At 38.8% G+C, this 24,889-nt stretch overlaps 2 protein-coding genes across 34 annotated transcripts in view; both read left to right on the plus strand.

Annotated features, from left to right (window-relative positions):
- FHIT (fragile histidine triad diadenosine triphosphatase) overlaps window positions 1-24,889 on the plus strand; it is a 1,561,686-nt gene that overhangs the window by 1,016,719 nt on the left and 520,078 nt on the right. The gene's annotated exons all lie outside the window — the stretch shown is intronic.
- On the plus strand, window positions 1,271-1,690 carry LOC138424134 (cytochrome c oxidase subunit 6C-like). Its single transcript, XM_069560438.1, has one exon. The coding sequence runs from the start codon at window positions 1,336-1,338 to the stop codon at window positions 1,558-1,560; it is 225 nt and encodes a 74-aa protein (XP_069416539.1). The 5' UTR covers window positions 1,271-1,335; the 3' UTR covers window positions 1,561-1,690.

Below are 24,889 nucleotides of genomic sequence, written 5' to 3' on the forward strand. Positions count from 1 at the left end.
TCTGAAAGAAAATCAAAACGTACTTATTATGCTGACATGGTTTAACACCAGCTAAGAATCTTAAAAATTAATTTTAAAGTCTGAAGTCTGGCAACAATACATTTAGCAAAATCTTTTGCTGAAAGTGTAGCAGTTGCAAACTGTCATTTCTATATTAACCAGTAATCATCAGATATTTGGTGTTGGAATAATACTATGTATGTATGTGAATGAATATACTGTATGTAATCCAAAGGCAACTTGCAAATATTAACTATTAATTATAGTAATATATATAAGCATGTAATTATTCATTGCAGTGGTGGTTTAGTTGCTAAGTCACATCTGACTCTTGTAACCCCATGAACTGTAGCCTTCCAGGTTCCTCTGTCCCTGGGATTTCCCATGTAGCAATACTGGAGTGGGTTGCCATCTGACGTGAGTTTGATCCCTGGGTTGAGAAGATCCCCTGGAGGAGGAAATGGCAACCCACCCCTGTATTCTTGCCTGGGAAATCCTGTGGACAGAGGAGCCTGGCGGGCTAAAGTCTAGGGGGTCGCAGAGTCAGACACGATTTAGTGACTGAACAACAACAGGGAAAGGAGAATGGAGCAGATGGGTGGGAGAGGGCAAGGAGGGAAGATGGCTTTAAACAATGAGAGAAGGCTCTGCAGAGGGGTGATGCCACCTGAAGTCGCCACCCGTGAGAACATCTGGGGAGGAGACCTCCTGACTGATGGAAGAACTCCTTCGAGGCCTTGAAGTGTCCAAACATTCAGTATAATTAAGGTGCAGGGATAACTCTTGTAGCTCTTTATGGTAGTTGCTGGGCAGAGCTGGTACTGGAAGTGGTCTGAGAGTGATGAGCAAGAATGAGATCATAAGAGGCCTTTTGGATCAAGACAAGCTCTTGCAATTTTACTCTTAAGTGCATTCAAGCGCCGATGGAGATTTTTAAACTTTTTATTACAAAAATTTCAAACATACATGAAAATGGAAAATAAAATGACTCCCTATGTACCCATTACCCAGCTTCAATAATTAGCAACTCATGGCCAATTTTGTTTTATCTATGCTCTTTCCCCAACCCCATCATATAATTTGGAGCTAGCAACCTGTCATTTTGTTCATGAATATTTCAGTATATATCTCTGAAACATAGAAACTCTTTTTAAGAACATAGCCACAGTTCCATAATCACATCTGTAACTTTTTAGTAATTCTTTAGTGTCATCAAATGTCTAGTCTCAGTTGAGACTTTAAGCAGAGGAGTTACAGTACCTAATTTCCAATTTAAAAAAGAGCTCCTGAGCCTGAGAGGACGTCGCGGTTGAGCCGTCGAGAAGAAAAACTGCCATGTCCACTGCTTTGGCAAAACCTCAGATGCGTGGCCTCCTGGCCAAACGTCTGCGATTTCATATTGTTGGAGCATTTGTGGTCTCCCTGGGGTCTGCAACTTTCTATAACTTTGCTGTGGCTGAAAAAAGAAAGAAGGCATATGCAGACTTCTACAGAAATTATGATTCCATGAAAGATTTTGAGGAGATGAGGAAGGCTGGTATCTTTCAGAGTGCAAAGTGATTTGGAATATAAAGAATCTCTTTGGGTTGAGTTCCTTGGAAGTTTGTCACTTTGCTGTGCTCCTGAACTATGAAACTGTGACTCTCTGGGGTGAGAAATAGTCTCTCAATAAATAAACAATTAACAGATACTGTGGACAAAAAATAAATAAATAAAATAAAATAAAAAAGAGCTCCTACCTTGTTGTAGGTATCAGAGCTTAGTAGGAGCTGGGAGATCACCTAGCGACTCTCTGCTTTTGGCATCAGTGTAGCCTGAGTAAGGGTGTGATGATGGAGACGAAGCGAAGTGGCCAGTTTTGGAACAAGCTTGGAGGGAAAACCCACTTGCTAGTCTTTCCTATAAATTTGACTTCAGTCACGGAGTGACAGGGGGACGAAAAACAACTGAATTGGAGAAGACTTGAGAAGGAACAGTTGTGGAAGGGGAAGTTAAAAATTCTGTTTTGGCCTTAATTTCACCTCTGATGATGGAAAATGATATTTATTAAAAATCATTTAAAACAGAAATAGAAAAGATGAATTGTATCTTTAATCCTGCTCTAGGATATATGTTAAGGGGAATATGATAATGGAGAAAATAGTTTGTGTTCTTAAAAACAAAAAGAAGCAAACAAAAAAACAAACTTAGAGCTTTACTTCGGAGAAGGCAATGGCACCCCACTCCAGTACTCTTGCCTGGAAAATCCCATGGATGGAGGATCCTGGTGGGCTGCAGACCATGGGGTCGCTGAGAGTTGGACACGACTGAGTGACTTCACTTTCACTTTTCACTTTCATGCATTGGAGAAGGAAATGGCAACCCACTCCAGTATTCTTGCCTGGAGAATCCCAGGGACGGGGGAGCCTGGTGGGCTGCCGTCTATGGGGTCGCACAGAGTCGGACACGACTGAAGTGACTTAGCAGCAACAGCAGCAGCAGAGCTTTACTTGAAATGTATTCAGGTCCACTCAATAAAGCTTTCCACAGGGATTGCTTTGGAAGATAATAACAAGTCTGAGATGTCTGGCTGTCTGGTAACACTTCCTTCCACCGGCTTACCACAAATATGGTGACCTTACTTTATGAACCTGAAATCGAAACCAAGGATTTGAAAATTGAGAGTTTACTTATACGGATAGTATACAAGAATATAGGACATTAGAACTGGCTTGGGGGAAAGAAAACAAACTAGAAATCTAAATAACTATGATTCCCACTGTTTCTCTTATTCAGTTCAGTCACTCAGTAGTGTCCGACTCTTTGTGACCCCATGAATCGCAGCACGCCAGGCCTTCCCTGTCCATCATCAACTCCCGGAGTTCACTCAGACTCACGTCCATCGAGTCCGTGATGCCATCCAGCCATCTCATCCTCTGCCGTCCCCTTCTCCTCCTGCCCTCAATCCCTCCCAGCATCAAAGTCTTTTCCAATGAGTCAACTCTTCGCATGAGGTGGCCAAAGTACTGGAGTTTCAGCTTCAGCATCATTCCTTCCCAAGAAATCCCACGGCTGATCTCCTTCAGAATGGAATGGTTGGATCTCCTTGCAGTCCAAGGGACTCTCAAGAGTCTTCTCCAACACCACAGTTCAAAAGCATCAATTCTTCGGCCCTCAGCCTTCTTCACAGTCCTACTCTCACATCCGTACATGACTACTGGAATAACCATAGCCTTGACTAGACGGACCTTAGTCGGCAAAGTAATGTCTCTGCTTTTGAATATGCTATCTAGGTTGGTCATAGCTTTCCTTCCAAGGAGTAAGCGTCTTTTAATTTCATGGCTGAAGTCAGCATCTGCAGTGATTTTGAAGCCCAAAAAAAGTCTGACACTGTTTCCACTGTTTCCCCATCTATTTTCCATGAAGTGATGGGACCAGATGCCATGATCTTCATTTTCTGAATGTTGAGCTTTAAGCCAACTTTTTCGCTCTCCTCTTTCACTTTCATCAAGGGGCTTTTTAGTTCCTCTTCACTCTCTGCCATAAGGGTGGTGTCATCTGCATATCTGAGGTGACTGATATTTCTCCCAGCAATCTTGATTCCAGCTTGTGTTTCTTCCAACCCAGCATTTCTCATGATGTACTCTGCATAGAATTTAAATAAGCAGGGTGACCATATACAGCCTTGATGTACTCCTTTTCCTATTTGGAACCAGTCTGTTATTCCATGAAAAATGCTCTGCAGACACTGGGCTTGTGAATTGGTTTACCATCTATAATTAGCAAGTATAAATTCATGTATGATCATTGCTCATTAGTATTTATTCCAGAAAAAGTCTCTCCTCACCTCCTCCTTTTTCTTCTCCTTTCTCTTGGAAGCCTCACCTTGCTTTTGAGGCCTTCTGTTTAACTAAATCAGGCCCACTCCAGGATTGCTGTGCTCAATCATTCAGTCATGTCTGACTCTTTGTGGCCCAACAGACTTTAGCCCGCTGGGCTCATGTGCCCATGAGATTTCCTAGGCAAGAATACTGGAGCGAGTTGTCATTTCTTAGGGATCGAACCCATGTCTCTTACATACATTGGCAGGCAGATTCTTTACCACTAACACCACCTGGGAAGCCCCATAATTTAAAATCAAATGATTAGAAATTTGAATTACATCTGAAAAATCTTGTCACTCAGAAGCTAGACACAAAGCAGTGCCGTGCATATAAGATATGAAAATGATCAGAATCCATCAGTGGTGTTGGAAGTCAAGATATTGATTACCCTTGAGGGAGTGGTCTCTGGAAGGTTCCATGAGGTGGGCTTTGGGGTCAAGCTGATATATTCTGTTTCTGATTCTGAGTGATTATATGGAAGTGCTCAGGTTGTAAAAATTCAATGAAGTTATATGTATACTGGCTATAATTATATAAAAGTTTAAATAAAATTAGATGATAGATAACTAATATTATGGGTAAATAACCTTGTTGTATGTGAAGGTGTGGGTGTGTTTTTTATTACCTCACAGTAAGGCAGTCAGTAGAAAACTCTTTCCTCCCAAATTCCAGAGGACAATGGCTTAGAGGAAAGATGGGAGAGGGCCTTCATTCGCATATTTGATCCTATCTCCTAAGATTATTTCTGAGCAGTGTCTGTGGCTGTATCTACTGAAAATGGAATGGTTATCAAAACAGTTTTAGAATTCTTTTGGACAAAAGGGCATTATTCTCACAAGACTATTAACTCAGGGACCAGAGAAATTGAATTTCCCTTTATGAACTGAACTTTTCCTTGCAAGACCAGTTAAGGTGTCTCTTTCAAAACACAAATACAGTGAGCTTGCATGCTCATTGCCTGTTTGTCTTAGGCTCCTTGCGTTTTCTTTTCTGTGATAAGACAGAGTCTAGGAAAGCAATTTAATAAGAAAAACAATCCTACATCTGCAGCAGAGTAATATAATCTGACATTATTTTTTAAGAGTATTAAATTATACTATCACTTTACAGTGATAAAGGTGAACAGTTTTATTTCTAGATATTTGTGTGGATTCCAATACCCATTTTTAGTATATTAATTGAAATGTTATATTTCCCCTTAATATGTGACTTTTGATGACGTCATTTTATATTTTAGGTCAGCACTGTCCCACAGGGCTTTCTGCCATAATGGATGTTTTCTAATACCTGTGCTGTCCAGTATGGCAGCCCCTAATCACATGTGGCTAATACGCAACTTGAAATGCGCCTCATGAACTGCGAAGAAAGCTGTTAGTATTGTTTGATTTTAATTGATTTAAATTTAAATAGCCACATGTGACTACTGGCTAAAGTGTTGGACAATGAGTTTCGAAATCTAAGTAAAAGACAGTGTTTTGACTTCAAGTTAGTGTCTGATTGTGCTTAATTCTTTTTATAGAAATTCTCGTAAGTTCATCTAATAGATTTTTTTTTTCTCAGCCTCATTAGTCTGGTCTTTTGGTGGATAAGCCCACTTGTAAAGATAGCAGGAGTTCTTAAGGCTCTTAATCATATAGCAAAAAACCCTACTTTTGGATTCTTACCAACTCACCTATTCCTTCATTTTCTTAATCTCCTGGTCACTGTCCTTTCTCTACCATCACAGGCTCTGGCCCTCTTGAGGGCTGTATCCTCAAGATCCTGGGACATAGTAAGAAGTCAGTAAGCAGTAAAGGTCTGCCACATAGTGGGAGTTTGAAAATGAACAGTTTGTACTCTTATTGTTATTGCCACTGTGAAACACAGTCTGGAGTGATATTGTCATCTCTTTGTGGTTTAAGTCAAGAGCTATAGAGAATGAATTTATAATATTAAAAAATGATTAAAAATAATAACAAAAATTGGCAGCTCTCTCTCTTGTAACCGTCTCCACCATTATCATAGTTTTTAAAACTCAGTAAATGATTTGTAAAACATTTTCCATTTTGTTTAAAAAAAATGATCAAGAAGAGGAGGCAAAGGGACTGGTAGTTGAATGGCTAAGATTTTGTGCTCTCGGTGTAGGGGGCCCAGTTTCAATCCCTGGTCAGGGAACTAGATGCCACATATCTCAACTAAATTTCATGCATGCTGCAACCAAGATATAAGGCAGCCAAATAAGTACTAAATATTAAAAAAAAAAAGAAGAGGCAAAAATAGACAGGACTAACTAAAGAAAGCAAAAGCAGCAGAAAACCAGTGTGGGTTCAGCATTGTCTAGACTGTTGCAGTTGGAAGCTGTGTAGGGAGTCAGCTTCCTTCATTCTCAACATGAGATAAATTAAGCCAGAGATATAAGTGACTGGCCCCAACTCAGAGAACTAATTGCTGTATAATATTTGTTTTTTTCAGGAGCTTTGTAAGAATATTTTTGAATAAGGATCCATAGTTAACCCAGTTGGGGATAAATACTGTAAATGTGAAAGCAGGATCCCGACATTAGTTCACTTAGGTCACATTCTTCCTTCTCCCAGGGAATCACTGAACAGAGGCAGCTTGAAAAGCGGATGCCGCAAGATTTGCAGACAGCCCTCACATTTCAACGGAAAATACAAAGAATGAAAATGTAAGACTCCTGAATTAAACTGTCTACCTGGCAAGAGTCAGGACACTTTCATTTCCTCACTTACTCAGACTTGGGTAATGAAAATATTTTCAGGGGTCCTGTGGGGACCCCTGTCTCACTTACAGGCAGAGTTAAGGTATTTGAGTTTTGAAATGTATGCCCCCCCAAAAAAATCCACTAATATATGAAACAGCCAAATATGTTCATTGTATTTAGACTCTGAGTAAATGTCATTTTCTGGTGCCTGTGTAGTTTTGTGAAACTGGTGGGCAGTGTTTGAGAATCCCACCGTATCATGGATGGTCACAGCTCACTGCTCCGACCCCTCTCTTTATTATGTGTTATGTTATATGGTTTAGTCAGAGAAGAAAGCTTATTTTGGCTTTATTCCTTCCCACGAATGGGAAGGGTTTTGATTTGCTGCGTACCTCTGAGCCCTTAGACATTTTCTCATCCTCCTAACTGCTAGTTTATTGAGATAAACTGCTTCCTTTTGTGAATGCATTGAGAGGACTTTTGATTTTTCTTCAAATTAGATCTGATTCAATTACCACATTAGATAGATAGATGTCCTAGCTGAAGAAGAGAAAGGCTCACATTCGCATGGAGGGCCAGGATAGTATTAGACAGGAGTTGAGACCTGAGTGTCTGCAGAAGAAGCCAGCACTTATCATGGAAAAAGGACTGCAGCGTGATTACTGCTGCTCATTAGGATCCCTAGAAGCATACACACCCTCCTGTTACACACCCTCATGTGAGTCCCCTTCCTGACTGCTCCTCCCTCTGTTATTTCTAGGCCCTGGTCACAGTTGTTTCCCTTTCTTGCTTCCTTCCAGCCCGGACTCTGTTTCTCATTTTTTCAAAGTCTTCTTACCCGTAGCTATAGAGCATAACCCCCTGGAGAAGGAAATGGCACCCCACTCTAGTATTCTTGCCTGGGAAATCCCATGGATAGAGGAGCCTGGCGGGTTACCGTCCTTGGGTCTCAAAAGAGTTGAACATGGCTGGACACATACACACACACACATGCTTTATGAAACATTTTTTAAAAGGAAAATTGTACATTTTTATAATGTTTTTATGAGTAAATGTAATGTTCTGAAAATAAAAGCTGAAAAAAAAAAAAAAAAGCTACTCAGCTCACCATGTTGTTTTGACAGCCATGCAAGCATCAGGATAAAAGGTGACAAAGCACAGGTATAGAACTGGACTTTGGTTTTTAAAAAATATTTGTTTATTGACTATGCTGAGTCACATTGTGAGATCCTAGTTCACTGACCAGTTGGAACCCACACCCCCTTGGAAGCATGGAGTCTTAACCACTGGACCACCAGGATATTTGAGAGCGAGGAGAGGAGATCTGGGGGCAGGCAGTTCAGCTGTGGAGAGGTCTGCCTTCCTCCAAGGGCTGCTGAGGTAGCAAGAAACCAGAGGTCTTTCCTAGGTGCTGAGATCCAAAGGTTCAGTCATTTCTCAGAGAGTTCCCAGTGGTGCCAAGAAAGTGATGTGCACCTCTGTCTGGGTTGGAGACTTAGCAGGGGGCTTTGGAAGAAGCCCTTGGCAGCCAGTAATTATGAAAATAAAAGTCTAATAGTATAAAAGACAAGGATTAGATTAGCGACACTTAAAATCATTGAATAGAGAAAAGAGGGCTAAGTTTGCAGAGTTGCAATAAGCTTGTTGCTTAGAAGTCGTGAAGGGAAGTCAGCTGTGTGTGTAGCTTTTACATTAGTGAATGAAAACTCTCCTATTAGTACCTCAGGAAAGATGTGTTTCTATTATGAAACAAAGCACGGATTGATTACGCACTGCATAGATGCTGCACAATACAGAGCTCAGAGAACAGATCCCAGTGCCTGGCACACCTGAATCTGAACCCTACTTTTGCTGTTTCCTAGCTGTGTGACTGTCTTAGCTTGGGCTGCCATAATAAAATACTATGGGTCAGGTGACTTAAGCGACAGACATTTGTTTCTCACAATTCTGGAGGCCGGGCATCCTGAGATCAGCGTGGTGGCTTCTGGTGAGGCCCCTCTTCCTGGTTTGCAGATGGACACCTTGCTACTTCCTCACATGGCAGAGAGTGAGCACTCTGCTCTTCTCTTCTTGTGATGAGAATGCAGATCCCATCGTGAGGGCACCACAACCTAATCTGATTCTGGCCTCTTGGCCCCATTTCTAAGTACCATCCTATTGGGGGTTAAGGCTTCAACATATGGATTTAGGCGGGGGTGCAGACATTCTATCCATAGCAATGACCTTGAGCAAATACTTAAGCTCTTCGTACCTAATCCTCTTCTGCGAAACAGGTAAGTACCTCCTCAACTGGGGTGTTTCAATCAAGTGCTTGCCCAGGGCCTGCCACAGAGCTAGTGCTTAGTGAACCTCAGCCTCTCTCCAAGGAACTCTGCTGTGTTACATCTACCTGAAGGGAACTTGAACCCCAGGAAGAGGGTCTCGCTTCTTTTGTAATGAACTGTTTGCTCAAGGAAAAGATCCTTTTGGATGAAAAACTATGTGAACATGAATGTGTGTGTTTTAATAGCCAAAGGTTAATTGTAATATTATTTGGGGAAAAATTTTATATACACACATATATATATGTATATTGATAGTTCCCAGAATACCTATTATTTTACAAGTATTGTTGATTAGCAGTGAGATGTGAGTAAAAATATGTGTGAAAAATTGAGTAAATAATTGGTTCATGTGGTACTGAGAAATGACACAAACTACGTGAGAGGTGAATGACTATATGGGAGGGGAATCCAAAGAGGGGATATATGCATGTGTACAGCTGATTCGCTTTGCTGTACGGTGGAAACTAACACATTATAAAGCAACTATTTAAAAAAAAAATTCTTCTGTTTGTCCAAAACAAGCCAAAAAAGATTTAGAAAATGGACCTGTCTGTTGATCGTAACATATACTGAGTTAGTGGATGAGAAAGGAAGAGAGGAAGGTGGAGTGGTTGCTCAAAAATACATTTGTGAAATATTTTACTTTCCATTTATCATTTGGGACCAGTTGAATTCACAGTTACATTATTCTCGGGAGCTGTGAGGGTACATTAAGAATAATAAGGACATTGGCTAAATGCTTTAGGCATTATGGAGCCATAATATACCGCATGTCTTATTGTTAATTCGTGTTGCTAGCCCGCTGTTTTAATAGCAGCCCGGAGCCATAAGGTCACTTGCTGTGAATATATATTAAAACAATCCACACAAGTTGCTCTGCTGCTATCGGTTAATTGGATGTTATTTGGGATCCAGAAAGGTTTGGAGGCAGCTAGACAGACATGGCATCTATTGTGGAATTTCTTTTCTCATAATGCTGTGAAGAAAGTGCCAACTCTAAATGCTTAATCTGTGCTTCTTCCATCTGTGCTCTGGCCCGGAAAATAAATTTTTGGTGCCCCAGTCCCTGGATATGAGCATATACTATTGCCTTGTTCTCCTTTTGGCTAGATCATCAACATGGCAGTTGATACTGAAGTTGTATTTAAATGTGGTAGGAAATGTTTTTTATTTAAAAAAAATTCTAAAATTGTATCTCTACTTTTCACCCTGAATGTTAAAATTTGCATACCATAATAAACACGTATTGTTTGCATTAATCTTAAAATTTATCTTGTATGTCATTTAAAATGAAAGTGGAAGTATACGATGAATGCTACACTGTCAGCTGATTTTTTTTTCCTTAATAGTGTCTCTTGGACATTTTTCATATCATTTGAGGGTGGCAAATGAGACCCAGGCAATAGAAATTAGTGAAGACGAGTGGATAGGAAACATGTTCAGGCCAAAGCATAATTTTGTCCAATTCTGTCAGATCTTCTAATCTTTTGAAAGAAGCTTGATGTTTGGATTTTTATGTGAAATCCCCCAATTTCTCAGTCGTTTTTAAATTACAGTGGCCCAGTTAGGACCAGAAGCATCCGCTTGGTTTTTAATACAAATTTACCTTATTTTTTAAACTTGAAATATAGTTGCTTTACAATGTTGTGTTAGTTTATGCTGCATAACAGCATGAACCAGCTGGATGTGTACATGTATCCCCTCCCTGATGGGCCTGCCTCCCCTCATCCCTATCCTACCCCTCTAGGTCATCACAGAGCACTGAGCTGAGCTCCCTGTACTTTCTAGCAAGTTCCCATTAGCTGTCTGTCTTACACATGGCAGTGTATGTATGTCAGTCCTAATCTCCCTATTCACCCCCTCCACAGTTCTGTTCCTTACATCTGTTTCTCTATCCCTGCCCTGCAAAGTAGGTCCATCTGTACCATTAGCTTATTTTTAATCTAACCACCCATTGCTACACATTTAGATCTAAATTTCATGTTTACCACCTATTCTGACTTGAAATGCTTTGACCATTTCCTGGTAAAATAAGCTTTTGTAGTCAAGGTACCTAATGTCCATGTGTCACACCAAAGGGTTTTCCCTGGATGCAATTCCAGGGAAACGAAAGTATGAGTAGATATATACATTCAGTACCTGTAAGTTCACTGAAATATTTAGAATTCAGATGAGGCAAATGCAGGCTTGGTAGGATCTGAAGCTTACACAATTTTTAGAGTGCTCCATTGCATAAAGCATACAAAATTGAAACTACTCAGTTAGATACAGAGTCTTGGAGAGGGCCTTAAAGTGAGGCACCTGAAATCTCAGTTTCATTAGCCTCTGGGTGAGGACAAGAAGAAATGAAGTGAAAGGGGGATTAAAAAAAAAAAAAAAACTCACAGGAGAACGCATAGTTTGTTTTTTGGAGACTCACTAAGGGATACAGAGGTATTACTTACACTGACATTTCAACAGAGAAAATAAAAAGTGCTGTTCTGTAATCTGGAAGCCCTCTTATCTGGTTACATATTTTAAAGTGATACTTTATGTAAAAATTTTTGACTACTTCAAGCTTCCTTATTCCATACAGAGTTTACTATTTTAATCAGGAAGATGTCAAGAGAAATAACTGTGTTCATTTCAGGAATACAAACTGCCTTCTGTTTTACATAAATACATTGACCTTGGATAAAATTTTCTTTCAATTACTGGAGACTCCCAACTCTAGTTATTTACAGTATATGCTACAAAACAGATGAAATAGATATTGAACAAAGAATTGGGCTATTAAGGAAGCAAAGGTTTCACAGTATAGCTTTCTTATAGTCTGAAGGCTGAGAAACATTAGTATTTGATATTGAATGACTTCAGAAAGGATGGTGAATAGACAGAAACTCAGCGTTGTCAAAAAAAAGAAAAATCTTCTGGAGTGATAAAAACCTGAAAAGAGAAAACCAGATGTAATGGGAAAATTAGTGTTTTGCTTTGTGTGTGTGTGTGTGTGTGTGTGTGTGTGTGTGTGTGTGGCATAGAGAAGTGGGTGGCTAGATCTTAGGTAAATAAATTCTATTAAGCTCTAAATCATTTCATTTGGCATTGGTTAAATTACAGTATTCTTCCCTGGTGGCTCAGACAGTGAAGCATCTGCCTACAGTGCAGGAGACCAGGGTTCGATCCCTGGGTCAGGAAGATCCCCTGGAGAAGGAAATGTCAACCCACTCGAGTACTCTTGCCTCGAAAATCCCATGGACAGAGGAGCCTGGTAGGCTACAGTCCATGGGGTCACAAAGAGTCAGACACGACTGAGCGACTTCACTTTCAAATTATAGTAAAATCAGAGATTGCTAGTTACAGCAAAGCTTCAAGAGAGTCTTTGAAGCTGCTGGAATGAGTATTTGGAGAAAATAAAGCCTGGATCGGGTTAGCTCTTACCTTTGATTATAAGCAGGGTAGGAAAGGAGGTTTGTTTGTATATATGCATACTCATTAGTACAACATTAATAATCAAATCCCAATTCTTGTTCTCACTTAACTGTATGACTTGGGGCAAGGTCTATGTACTAGAGCTGATAATAATGGCATCTAAGTTTGTAGAAAAGATTTGAAAGTGTGAAAATGACAGGGTTAGTCAGTCATGTCTGACTCTTTTTTTTTTTTCCAATTTCCAGTGTCCTTTATTTTTTGTGAGTAGATCCATTTCCTTCCTAGCATCATACGCTTTTTTTAAATTAATTTTTTTATTGAAGGATGATTATTTTACAGAATTTTGTTTTCTGTCAAACCTCAATATGAATCAACCATAGGTATACATATATTCCCTCCCTTTAAAACCTCCCTCCCATCTCCTCCCCATCCCACCCCTCTAGGTTGACACAGAGTCCCTGTTTGAGTTTCCTGACCCATACAGCAAGTTCCTGTTGGCTATCTATTTTACATATGGTAATGTAGGTTTCCATGTTACTCTTTCCATACATCTCACCCTCTCTTCCCCCTCCCCATGTCCATAAGTCTCTTCTCCAGGTCTGTTTCTCCATTGCTGCCCTGTAAATAAGTTCTTCAGTACCATTTTATAGATTCCTTATATATGTGTTGCTGCTGCTGCTGCTAAGTCACTTCAGTCGTGTCTGACTCTGTGTGACCCCATAGACGGCAGCTCACCAGGCTCCCCTGTCCCTGGGATTCTCCAGGCAAGAACACTGGAGTGGGTTGCCATTTCCTTCTCCAATGCATCAAAGTGAAAAGTGAAAGTGAAGTCGCTCAGTCGTGTCCGACTCTTAGCGACCCCATAGATGGCAGCCCACCAGGCTCCTCCATCCATGGGATTTTCCAGGCGAGAGTATTGGAGTGGGTTGCCATTGCCTTCTCCGATATATGTGTTAGAATATGATATTTATCATTCTCTGACTCACTTCACTCTGTATAATAGGTTCTAGATTCATCTACTTCATAAGAACTGACTCAAATGCCTGCCTTTTATGGCTGAGTAATATTCCATTGTGTAAATGTACCACAACTTCTTTATCCGCTCATCTCTTGATGCACATCTAGGTGGCTTCCATGCTCTAACTGTTGTAGATAGTGCTGCAATGAACAATGGGATACGTGTGTCTCTTTCAATTTTGGTTTCCTCAGGGTATATGCCTAGGAGTGGGGTTGCTGGGTCATATGGTGGTTATATTCCTAGTTTTTTAAGGAATCTGTATTCTGTCTTCCATAGTGGCTGTATCAATTTACATTCCTACCGACAAGGCAAAAGTGTCCCTGTTTCTCCACACCCTCTCCAGCATTTATTGTTTGTAGACTTTTAGATGATGGCCATTATGACCAGTGTGAGGTGATATCTCATTGTAGTTTTGATTTGCATTTCTTTAATAATAATGAACGATGTTGAGCATCTTTTCATGTGTTCGTTAGCCATCTCCATGTCTTCCCTGGAGAAATATCTGTTTGGTCTTTTTCCCACTTTTTGATTGGGTTGTTTGTTTTTCTGATGCTGAGTTGTATAAGCTGCTTGTATATTTCGGAAATTAATCCTTTGTCAGTTGTTTTATTTGCTAGTATTTTGTCTCATTCTGCGGGTTGTCTTTTCACCTTGCTTATCGTTTCCTTTGCTGTGCAAAAGCTTTTAAGTTTTATTCATGTCCCACTTGTTTACTTTTGTTTTTATTTCCATTACTCTAGGAGGTGGGTCATTGAGGATCTTGGTTTGATTTATGTCATTGAGTGTTCTGCCTATGTTTTCCTCTAAGAGTTCTATAGTTTCTGGTCTTACATTTAGGTCTTTAATCCATTTTGAATTTTCTTTGTGTATGGTTTTAGGAAGTGTCCTAATTTCATTCTTTTACATGAGCTGTCCAGTTTTCCCAGCACCATTTATTGAAGAGGCGATCTTTGCTCCATTGTATATTCTTGCCTCCTTTGTCAAATATAAGGTACCCATTGGTGCCTGGGTTTGTTTTGGGGCTTTCTATTTTATTCCATTGGTCTGTATTTCTGTTTTTGTGCCAGTGCCATACTGTCTTGATGACTGTAGCTTTGTAGTATAATCTAAAGTCGGGGAGGTTGATTCCTCCAGCTCCATTCTTCTTTCCCAAGACCGCTTTGTCTTTTCAGGGTCTTTTGTGTTTCCATATAAATTGTGAAAATTTTTTGTTCTAGTTCTGTGAAAAATGCCATTGATAATTTAATAGGGATCACATTGAATCTGTAGACTGCATTTGGTAGTATAGTCATTTTCACAATATTGATTCTTCCTGCCCAGGAACATGGAATATCTCTCCATCTGTTTATGTCATCTTTGATTTCTTTCATTAGTGTCTTATAATTTTCTGTGTACAGTTCTTTTGTCTCCTTGCTGCTGCTACTGCTAAGTCGCTTCAGTCGTGTCTGACTCTGTGCAGCCCCATAGACAGCAGCCCACCAGGCTCCCCAGTCCCTGGGATTCTCCAGGCAGGAACACTGGAGTGGGTTGCCATTTCCTTAGATAAGCTTATTCCTAGATATTTAGTTCTTTTTGTTGCCATGGTGAATGGGATTGCTTCCTTAATTTCTCTTTCTGATTTTTTATTGTTAGTATATAGAAATGTAAGTCATTTCTGTGTATTGACTTTGTTTCTTCATTTGTGTAGTATTTATGTTCCTTTTCTTTTTTTTTTTTTTAATCTTATTGTGTTTGAGGTCTCCTTTTCCCAGGCTTCAACGTTGAAACCAAAATTCTTTCTACCTTTTGGTTTCTGCCCTCCTAAGGTTGGTCCAGTGGTTTGTGTAAGCTTCATATAGGGTGAGATTTGTGCTGAGCTTGTGTTTGTTTGTTTGCTTGGTTGCTTGTTTTTCCTCTGATGGGCAAGGCTGAGTGATGTGGTAATCCTGTCAGCTGATAACTGGGTTTGTATTTTTGTTTTGTTTGTTGTTTAGGTGAGGTGTCCTGCACAGGCTGCTTCTGGTGATGCCAGGTCTTGTATTCTAGTGGTTTCCCTTATATGAGCTCTCACTATTTGATACTCCCTAGGGTAAGTTCTCCGATAGTCTAGGGTCTTGGAGTCAGTGCTCCCACCCCAAGGGCTCAGGGCTTTATCTCTGGTCAGGACGAAGATTCCACCAGTGGTTTGCTATGGCACTAAGTGAGATTAAAACAAATATCCAAAAATGAGAAACCTAAGATGAATCCCAGACAATTGGCAGTTACAAAAGCAGGCAAATAATAATTAAAATAATGGAATGTACACATATATGTGTACACCCATGAGCAAAGTCAAAACAGTCCAACAAAAATGAAGTACAGTAGATTGACCCAGAGAACAAAGGAAGTAAAAAAAAAAAATAACAGTTAAGAACAAAACTAACTAAAGCACAAACTGGAAAACAAAACTAAAGCAAGGTGCCAAGTGAGGAATAAAGCAATGAAAACAAAACTAACAAATATGTTGAGAGGAAAGGAGAGAAAGAAAAGGAAGAAAGAATAGCTATGCGTAGTTAATTAGAGGCAGATTAAGAAGATTTATATACATTAAAGATTAACTTCAAGTGGAAAAGAACAGTAGGAAAGGCAAACAAAGGAATAAATGTGGAAAAAATAGAGTCGATTTAAAAAACTTAAAATTGAAAAAAGAGAAAAATATGGAAGAAGAAAGAAAAAAGGTATAAAAAAGGAAAACTCCACAGAACTGCAAAAGCCCAGTGAAGAGGCAGAGGTTTATAACAAGAATAAAAAAGTGTGACTGAATATACACATATACATATACACCCATAAGCAAAATCAAAACAGTCCAACAAAAATATAGTATATTGACCCAGTGAACAAAGGAAACCAAAAATTATATCTACCAGAGCAAAACTAAATAAAGCACAAACTGGAAAACAAAACTAAAGTAAGGTGCCAATTGGGGAATAAAGCTATGAAAATAAAACTAAGAAATAAGTTAAGAGGAAAGAAAAGAAAAAAAGAAAGAATAGATATTCAAATGAAATAGAGGTAGATAAAGATTTATATACATTAAAGATTAATGGCAAAGGGAAAAGAAGAGTAAGGAATAAATGTAATAGGTTAAAAAAATTCAAAAAATAGAAAGGGAAAAAAAGGAAAACTCCACAGTACTGCAAAAGCCCAACGTAGAGGCAGAGGTTTATAACAACAATAAAAAATGTGATTGGGGGGGAAAAAAGCTCAAAAGCTTAATTACATTTCATAGTGCCAATAAAATTGACAACTATAACAGAAAGGAAAAGAAAAAAATCCAAAAGAATCTACAGAACAAGTCAAAATCGAAGAAGAATAAATGTTTTTCTTGAGTCACTGGGTATGTATGGCTGCAGCAAGGGCTGTCTGATTCTCATTCCATTTAGGCTGTCCCAGGTCGGCTGTTTCACTCAGCCTTAAATGTTTCTCTGACTCAGACAGTTGCCCCAGTGTGGGGATTGGAACCCTGCTTCATTTCCCTCACTGGCTGAGGGCATGTCCAGTCCTCCTGACACTCCTGTTTTCCCCCCTACTTCCTTCATGCTACCGAGTTTTGCGTGGTTTTATATATTCTTTTCCACTGGTCAGGTACTCCTGTCTGCTCTTAGCCGGTGTATGCATGCACTTCTGTGTTGGAAGGTGTATTCCTGATGTATCCGGAGAAAGATGTACTCCACGTCCACCTACTCCTCTGCCGTCTTGTTCTCTCCCACGTCTGACTTTGACTCTTTAGGACCCTTTGGACTGTAGCCCACCAGGCTCCTCTGTCCACGGGATTTTGCAGGCATGAATACTGGAGTGGATTGCCATTCCCTTCTCCAGGGGATCTTCCCAACCCAGGGATCAAACCCAGAGTCTCCTGCATTTTTGGCATATTCTTTGCCATCTGAGCCACCAGGGAAGGTTTAGTAAGTAAAAATTGCAGAGCTCTTAGAATGGTGGTATATGTGAGACTGTTTTTCTGTGATAATAATTATCAGCATTACTATGAACACATATTTTTCTCTCTTATCATTAAAAAAATGTTTCTTCTGTTAAGACCTTTTCTGTTCTTAGGTGTGTGTGTTATGTCTCTTCAGTCATGTCTGATTCTTTGTGACTGTATGGACCATAGCCCACCAGGCTCCTCTGTCCGTGGGATTCTCCAGGCGAGAATACTAGAGTGGGTTGCCATTCCCTTCAGGGGATCTTGCCAACTCAGTGATCAAACCTGTATCTCTTACATCTCTTGCATTGGAAGGTGAGTTCTTTACCACAAGCACCACTTAGTGGTATTAGATCAAAATAAATCAAAAGGGTGTTTTGTTATATTTATTTATTTGGCTGAGTCAGGTCTTAGCTCTGGCAGGTGGGATCTTCATTGCATCATGTGGAACCTTTCTTTTTCTTCATGCGGTCATGTACACACTGGACTCTAGTTGTGGCACATGGAGCCTGGAGCATGCAGGCTCAGTAGTTGGATTGCATGGGCTTTTTTGCTTCATCCATAGCGAGGCGCGTGGGATCTTAGGTCCCTGACCAGAGATCAGAACCCGTGTACCCTGCATTAGAAGGCAGATGCTTAACTGTTGGACCACCAAGGAAGTCCCAAAAGGTTTATTTGTGATTTTCAAGTTTGTTTGCCTCAAAAGTTTGAGACAATTATGTGTGTTAGTCTCTGAGTCATGTCCGACCCTTTGCGACCCCATAGACTGTTGCCTGCCAGGCTCCTCTGTCCATAGAATACTCCATGCAGGAATACTGGATTGCAGTTCCCTTCTCCAGGGGATCTTCCCGACCCAGGGTTCGAACCCTGGTCTCCTGCGTTGCAGGCAGATTCTTTACCATCTGAGCTACCAGGGAAGCCCTTATGTGTATTGTTATTAAAGGTGACATTTGTTAGAATGCTTTTAAAGGAAATTGTTCATTTCAAGCTGTAAACTGTGCTTGTTTGGGGATGTTGAATTTTCTTATCAACTCTCTTGTAATGAGCATATTACTTATGACCCAACCTATCCAATCCTATTATAATTTAGTTAGCCATGTATTAGACTAGAACTTTTTGTTCCCAAGTTAGCAATATTACATGAAATTCTCTCTCACATAAAGTATATTTAAGTAAAATTTAAAATAAGTATTTCTAAAATATTTATTTTTAATCATAAATCACTATCTTGTTCTTTCTTAAACCGTCAGATAATTTCTTATCCAGTGGTTGTTAAGTATTTTGGTCTCAGGACCCTTTATGCTTTTAAAAAATGAAGACCCAAAAGGTTTATGTTTATATGGTATCTACTGATATTTACTATAATAGAAATTAATATCAGAGATGTTTAAGATATTCATTTAAAATATCATTAATAAAACCATTATAGATTAATATAACATTAAAAGACACCTGTACTTTTGAATACAAAAAATGTGAGAATGGCATTGTTTTATAGTTTTGCAAATCTCTTTAATGTTTGACTTAATAAGTTAATTAAATACAGTTGTAAAATCTGCCACAAAGAAAAATTACATGATCCCTTGAGAGGTATAAAAGGATACCTAACATATTTCCATGAGCCAAAGAGTAATTCTCTTAGGAAGTGATGCATAAATCAAGATCTGAACAGGAGCAGGAGGCAACCTGGCAAAGAACAGAGCATAGGAGGACTTTAAATGTGAAAGGAGTTTGATGTTTTTGGATGGTGAAAGATAGGCCACTGTTGATTATGTTGAATGAGAAGACTAGAGGCTCAAGGTGAGGCTGGAGAGAGAAGCTGGGGTCAGGGTCATGCAAGGATTTGGGGTCCATGTGGATAAGTATGAGGAAACATAAATGGGATTTAGGAAGGTAGTATTAATGATAACATGACCCAATTTGAACTTTAAAATAGCTATCACTCTAGCTGCTTACAGAGAATAGAATGAAGTGTTGGGAAGAATGGCTTCAGGAAAACAGTTACAAAAACTATTGTAGCAGAATATGTGAGAGATCAGACATGTTTAGGAAGTTGTACAAGGTGGAACTAGTGATTGATTGGATATGGGCAATGAGCTTAAGGAAGATGATTTATGTTTTATTTTTCTTCATCTCATCCATTTTCATTGAACACAAATGTTTTTGTTCTTACATCTACTGGGGGGGAAAACAAAACCAAACATAAAATTAGACCATGAAGTAGAAATTCTGTTTGAGTTAGGAGTTTAGACATTTATCACCACCTGGGTAGAAACTTAGGAAGCGTGTCATCATTTATCCTTTTAGAATTATGGCATTTTATAGTCTTTGCCATCTTACAGATATCGCAATACTGTGATTTAAAAGAAATTGTTCTCAATTCTATGGCTTCTATGCAGTCATTCCTTGAACTAATGTTTGTTTAACACATGAAGTGTTTGCACTGTCCCTCTTTAGGCTCATTTCATATTCTCAGGGCTGGGTATTTGGATAAAATGGAATCTGTATATCATAAAAGTAGCCATTCTGAGTGTCCAGATGTTGGAGAGTCCTGCCAGCAAGGGGAGACAGCTGTTTAGAATGGGGAAGGAGTAGAGGATAGTGTAGAATATGTCAGAAGTTTTATCAGGAAACTGAGATGACAGTTGGTAGCAGAAAAGGGTGAGCATACACTGGAACATGCCTGGAAAAATCATTTTTTCTTGTGGCTTAAGTGATAGCCTAAGACATTCAAAAATAACTTGTGCTATCGAACCCTCTGTGTGTCTGGATTATCTATCCAACCAGTCTTGTTTAAGTACAAGCCATAGGATTAGTAGATTTCACACTTGCTCTGATCAGTGTGTTTCAGCCTAGTAGTAGACAGGCAGTATACTGAACAGTTTTAGAAATGATTTGTGAAAGTTTTTGCTTATGGCTCTAATACATTTGGGTCATTGCACTGTTTTGGGTCATTGCACTGTTTTATCTTTATCCTGTGGGAAAATAGAGCCTGACCTATCACTGTTAAAAAAAACTTGAGACATGTGGTAAAATGCAATAAGTCTTCAGAGTTTTAGCTTTTCATTGAACTAGCATTTTAGTTTAAACTCTTATGTGTATTAGTATTTGATTTTTATCTCTGAATAACAAGATTAACAAACAAACATATTTGACTCTTATAAGGAATTGCCTGTAGTTGTCCTGGACAGGTTCTTTAGGACTGTCTGCTGAGATTACTCCAGAACCTTCTTGGAATTGTCCACAGTTGATATACAGATTCTCTTGTTTTTGAAATGAATTAAAATCCCATATAGCAGGTGATTTCTTAGGCAACAGGCCAATAAAATTCCCTTCCATGGTCAAAGCTTTCAGCTGGCATTCAAAAATATAGTCTTGGTCCTGACCTCTCAGTAATGTGAACTGCTTGTGGAAACTGTTGTCTTATTGCCATCTTGACTTAGAGAAATGTGCTTGATGTAGGGCATGTGTTTATCATTACCTGTACCAATATATGCATTTATTTTCATGATAATTAAGCCTTTAAAACATCATTTAGTTTTAGAAAATGATTCAAACGTATTCCAAAAGTTATTCTCTTTAATTGTAAAGTCTTTGAATGATCCCTTAAAGACTATGGGAAATTTTATATTACCAAGTGCAAGGATCATCCATATTATGTGTATGAAAACAGAAGAGAAGCATCATGGAATGATCTTTAAATATTACTTACTTTTGATTCTAAATGTTGTCAACCAAAGTGATTGCTGGAACTATTCATTTTGATTAAGTATCCTTTCATAAGCATTTACTAAATAGATACATCAATACTTCATTAGGTGCAGATAAGTCTTACTTTTTAAATTCATATTTGAAACTGATGTTGCTTTAGGAGCTTTGGGGGTTCAGGAAGACTTCTTAAATTCTGGTAAGAATTTTATGTAATTCACATATTTATATGTAGTTTAAGGACTCAAGCATCAAAGTCTGTGCTTCTAAAAATTTTTTTTTGCAAAATTGAATTAGGAAACATGCCTTGGTGAAGTAAAAGAATCCTGGAGTGAGATTTGGGTGATCTCATATTGAGTTTAGGCCTGTAATTTAAGAGCTGTAAGAGCTGTTTTCTCTTGGTAAAATGAAGTGATTAGCCAAATACAGCAGTCTTTCGGTTGTCTGTATAGTTTCTTTCTTCTTCTTCTTTTTTTTTTTTTTTTTTTGGTTTGTCAGTTGTAGCCTTCTTCAAAGTCCGACATGACTGAGTGACTTCACTTTCACTTTTTACTTTCATGCATTGGAGAAGGAAGTGGCAACCCACTCCAGCGTTCTTGCCAGGAGAACCCCAGGTATGGCAGAGCCCGGTGGGCTGCCATCTGTGGGGTCGCACAGAGTCAGGCACGAAAGCGCACAGAAGTCGCACAGAAGCGATTTAGCAGCAGCAGCCTTCTTCAAAGGCTGATGTGACCCTCTCAGATGAGACAGAAATAGACTCTTTTACCTGCCGTGTGTAGTGAGGATGAGGTCTGAAATCTCTTTGGCTTAGCATCTTCCTTGTTTCCCTACCTGTGAGCGCTCTATGAACTTCTCCTGGAGTGAGAAGCATATACTCTCAGGCATATGCTCTTAATGATTGATCTGGTGAGCTCTTGCATTTCGTAAGTGGAACCATTCCGAACCTTCCATGAGATCTGGTAAAGGAAGAAAGAAGGCTTGAAATGGAAAGCTGTGGATTTGGGGGTTTCAGAGTCTGCTTGTGGAAGAGGAATATGAGGTCAAAAACCCAAAATAATAAGAAACAAAGAGAATTTGGAGATAGATAGGGGAGAAAAAATAAGACATGGTATGTACCTTGATCCAGATTTATCTGATGTTCCTTCTATGTTTAGCTCACTTACTTATGAAATCTCTTTCTAGCCAAAGAGAATTTGATTTGCTTTCTTGCCATCTGCAACCATGGAGTCGTGAATAATAAACACAAGAAATTGCTGAAGAATATTAAGCTCTTATGGTATAAGGTACTATCACTTTCAAAGAGAGAAAGATCTTTCTCTTTGGTTTTGCTTTCAGGTTAATGGATGTGTCAACCGACAGCCACTGTTTCTTGGTCTCTTGGAAAACCATTAGTGCTCAGGATGGCTCCCCCATTGCTTTTTCCTGAAGTCTATTTTAACTTTGCACGTCTTCCATTTCAATCTGGTTTTTCTTGTATGATCCTTTATAGCTCGCTTTCCAGTATTACTTCTTTTCACATTTATTTTTCCAAACTAAATAATTACAATTACTTTGCACATAGATTTTTTTTTCTTCTCTTCTTACTAATTTTTTAGATTTTTTTTTACTTCCTTTATTTGATATGGACTGTCTTTGAAGTCTTTATTGAATTTGTTAAAATATTAACATTGTTAATATTTAATAATTTCATATTGCTAAAATAACAATATAAAATATTGTTTCTGTTTTATGTTTTGGTTTTTGGCCCGGGGATGTGCAATCTTAGTGCCCCAATCAGGAATTGAACTCCCACCCTCTCCATTGGAAGGTCAAGTCTTAGCCACTGGACCACCAGAGAAGTCCCTCTTTATTCTTAAAAGGCAAGTTGACTTCAGAAATATTTCTGCTTATACATCTATTATGGGATAGCTTTTTTTTTTTTTTTTGAGAAATGTCCTAAACTGTCCTAAAAATAGATAAAAGTTTTGTCTCTAGAGGTGTCTTCTACCTGAATCTCTGCTATTCCTTGAGGTCTTGAGAGTCTGTCTTCTAGGAATTGGAGGTCTGATATACACAGGCTAAACCTTTTAAACCCAAGCCGATGTCCAAACATGTTTTCCACCTGAAATTACCTTTGGCCCTTCCTACCAATGGACATCACATGACTTCTTGGCTGTGTGTCCTGATGTTGGCAGTGCTTTAGTTTCTCCTTTATCAAAGATGAGAGTTTGGCTGGAAACAGGACTCGTTTTAACTACAACTCATACCTTAAACTGGTTTCTACGAGTGGCTCTGAAATCCACATTGATGAATTCAAGCTAGAAAGATGGCACACACTTGAGAAATGTTTTCTGCCTGTTGATTGAAAGGAGCCAAGAACTTAGAAGTTGGTGGCAAGAAGGTGATGTTGGGCAAGAACAGACTCTGACACTCACCCTGGGAGAACGGAGCCAGAGAGAGATTTCTTCAAGTCAAAAATGTAACAAATGCATAAGAGGATGTTATCTAAATAAATGCATGTATGTGTCTATATACATATTAAATATACTTTTGTGTCTCTGCACACATATTGACCTTATTGTATGAAAAATAAACAACAGCTCAAGAATAGATATCATGGCAATAACATGAAATAAAGAAATCTGTGGAGGAAGCTAAGACAGTGTGTAGAATAGATTTTAGGAACGTGGGTTTCTCCAGTTAGAACACCTTTTCAACTACAACAAAAACAAGCAAACAAAAAAAAAATGCCCCTCAGTTCTCAATGATACTGTTATAGTTATTGAGACTCTGGCTTATCCACAGTGTGTGCACAAGATTCTCAGAATAGCAATGCCAGTCTTACCATGAATAATGTAATCACTATGAATCGGTTCAGTTCAGTTACTCAGTTGTGTCCGACTCTTGGTGACCCAGTGGACTACAGCACTCCAGGCTTCTCTGTCCATGACCAACTCCTGGAGCTTACTCAACCTCATGTCCATCAAGTTGATGATGCATTTGTTAATTACTATGAATAGTTTACTATTTTTTCTCCAAATTACCTTGTTATTAAATAAAGTCACTTGGAATAGTCCCTCTGTGAATCGTTACAACCAACTAAGTGTGAAATTAGGTTCATTTGTCTTATTTCACTTCCAATTTATAGCGACTGCTTTTTTATACTTAGTTTTATTTTATAATTACATAGAAAATTTACTACATGATTCTTAAATCAAATCTGTAAAACAAATTATACTCAAAGAAGTCTAATTTCTTTCTCTTCCCTTTATCCTGTCTCTTCCTCCCACAGATTTGTATTCATTTTTTATTCTACTTTTAAGACAAACACATATTTGGATATAGATAGGGTTGTACGTGTGTGTGTGTGTACATATACACATATATGTATGTACACACACACTTGGCATCGTATCCTTTCTTCAGTAAGTTTAGGACAGTTTTCTGTTCAGTTTTCTTGGACTTTCATTTTTCCTTAACTAAAATGGAGAACACTCCACTGCATTTTCTAGAGATATTTCTTTTTTACAGTTTCATAGTATTCCATTGTGTGATTTTTATCATGCTTTATGCAACGCATCCTCTATTACAGATATTTTGATTGTTTCCAGTATTTGTTACTATAAATAATACTGTAGTGAATAGATTTGTGCATACATATTCCTGCCCTGCTGCTCTCCTCTCCCCGCCCCCCTACTGGGCCTGTATGTCTTTTGACATACAGGATCCTAAGGATTGACATAAGGATTCTAAGAAGTGGAATTGCTGTCAGAGGGTAAATTCCTATGGAATTTTTCTCAGTATTGACAAATTCCCTTCCGTAGGGTTTGTAAGTGCCACACTGCATTCATACCAGAACTATGTGAGACTTACTGTTTCCACAAGTTTGGCCAAAATACTATGCTGTCAAACTAAAAGATCTGCCTATCTGATAGGGAAGAAATGTTA

Source organism: Ovis canadensis, chromosome 19, assembly GCF_042477335.2.
Source record: "Ovis canadensis isolate MfBH-ARS-UI-01 breed Bighorn chromosome 19, ARS-UI_OviCan_v2, whole genome shotgun sequence".
Lineage (NCBI taxonomy): Eukaryota > Metazoa > Chordata > Mammalia > Artiodactyla > Bovidae > Ovis > Ovis canadensis.

What these genes read in the sequence shown, in the direction of transcription:
- LOC138424134 (XM_069560438.1), top strand. Translation starts at nt 1,336, where the DNA reads ATGTCCACTGCTTTGGCAAAACCTCAGATGCGTGGCCTCCTGGCCAAA.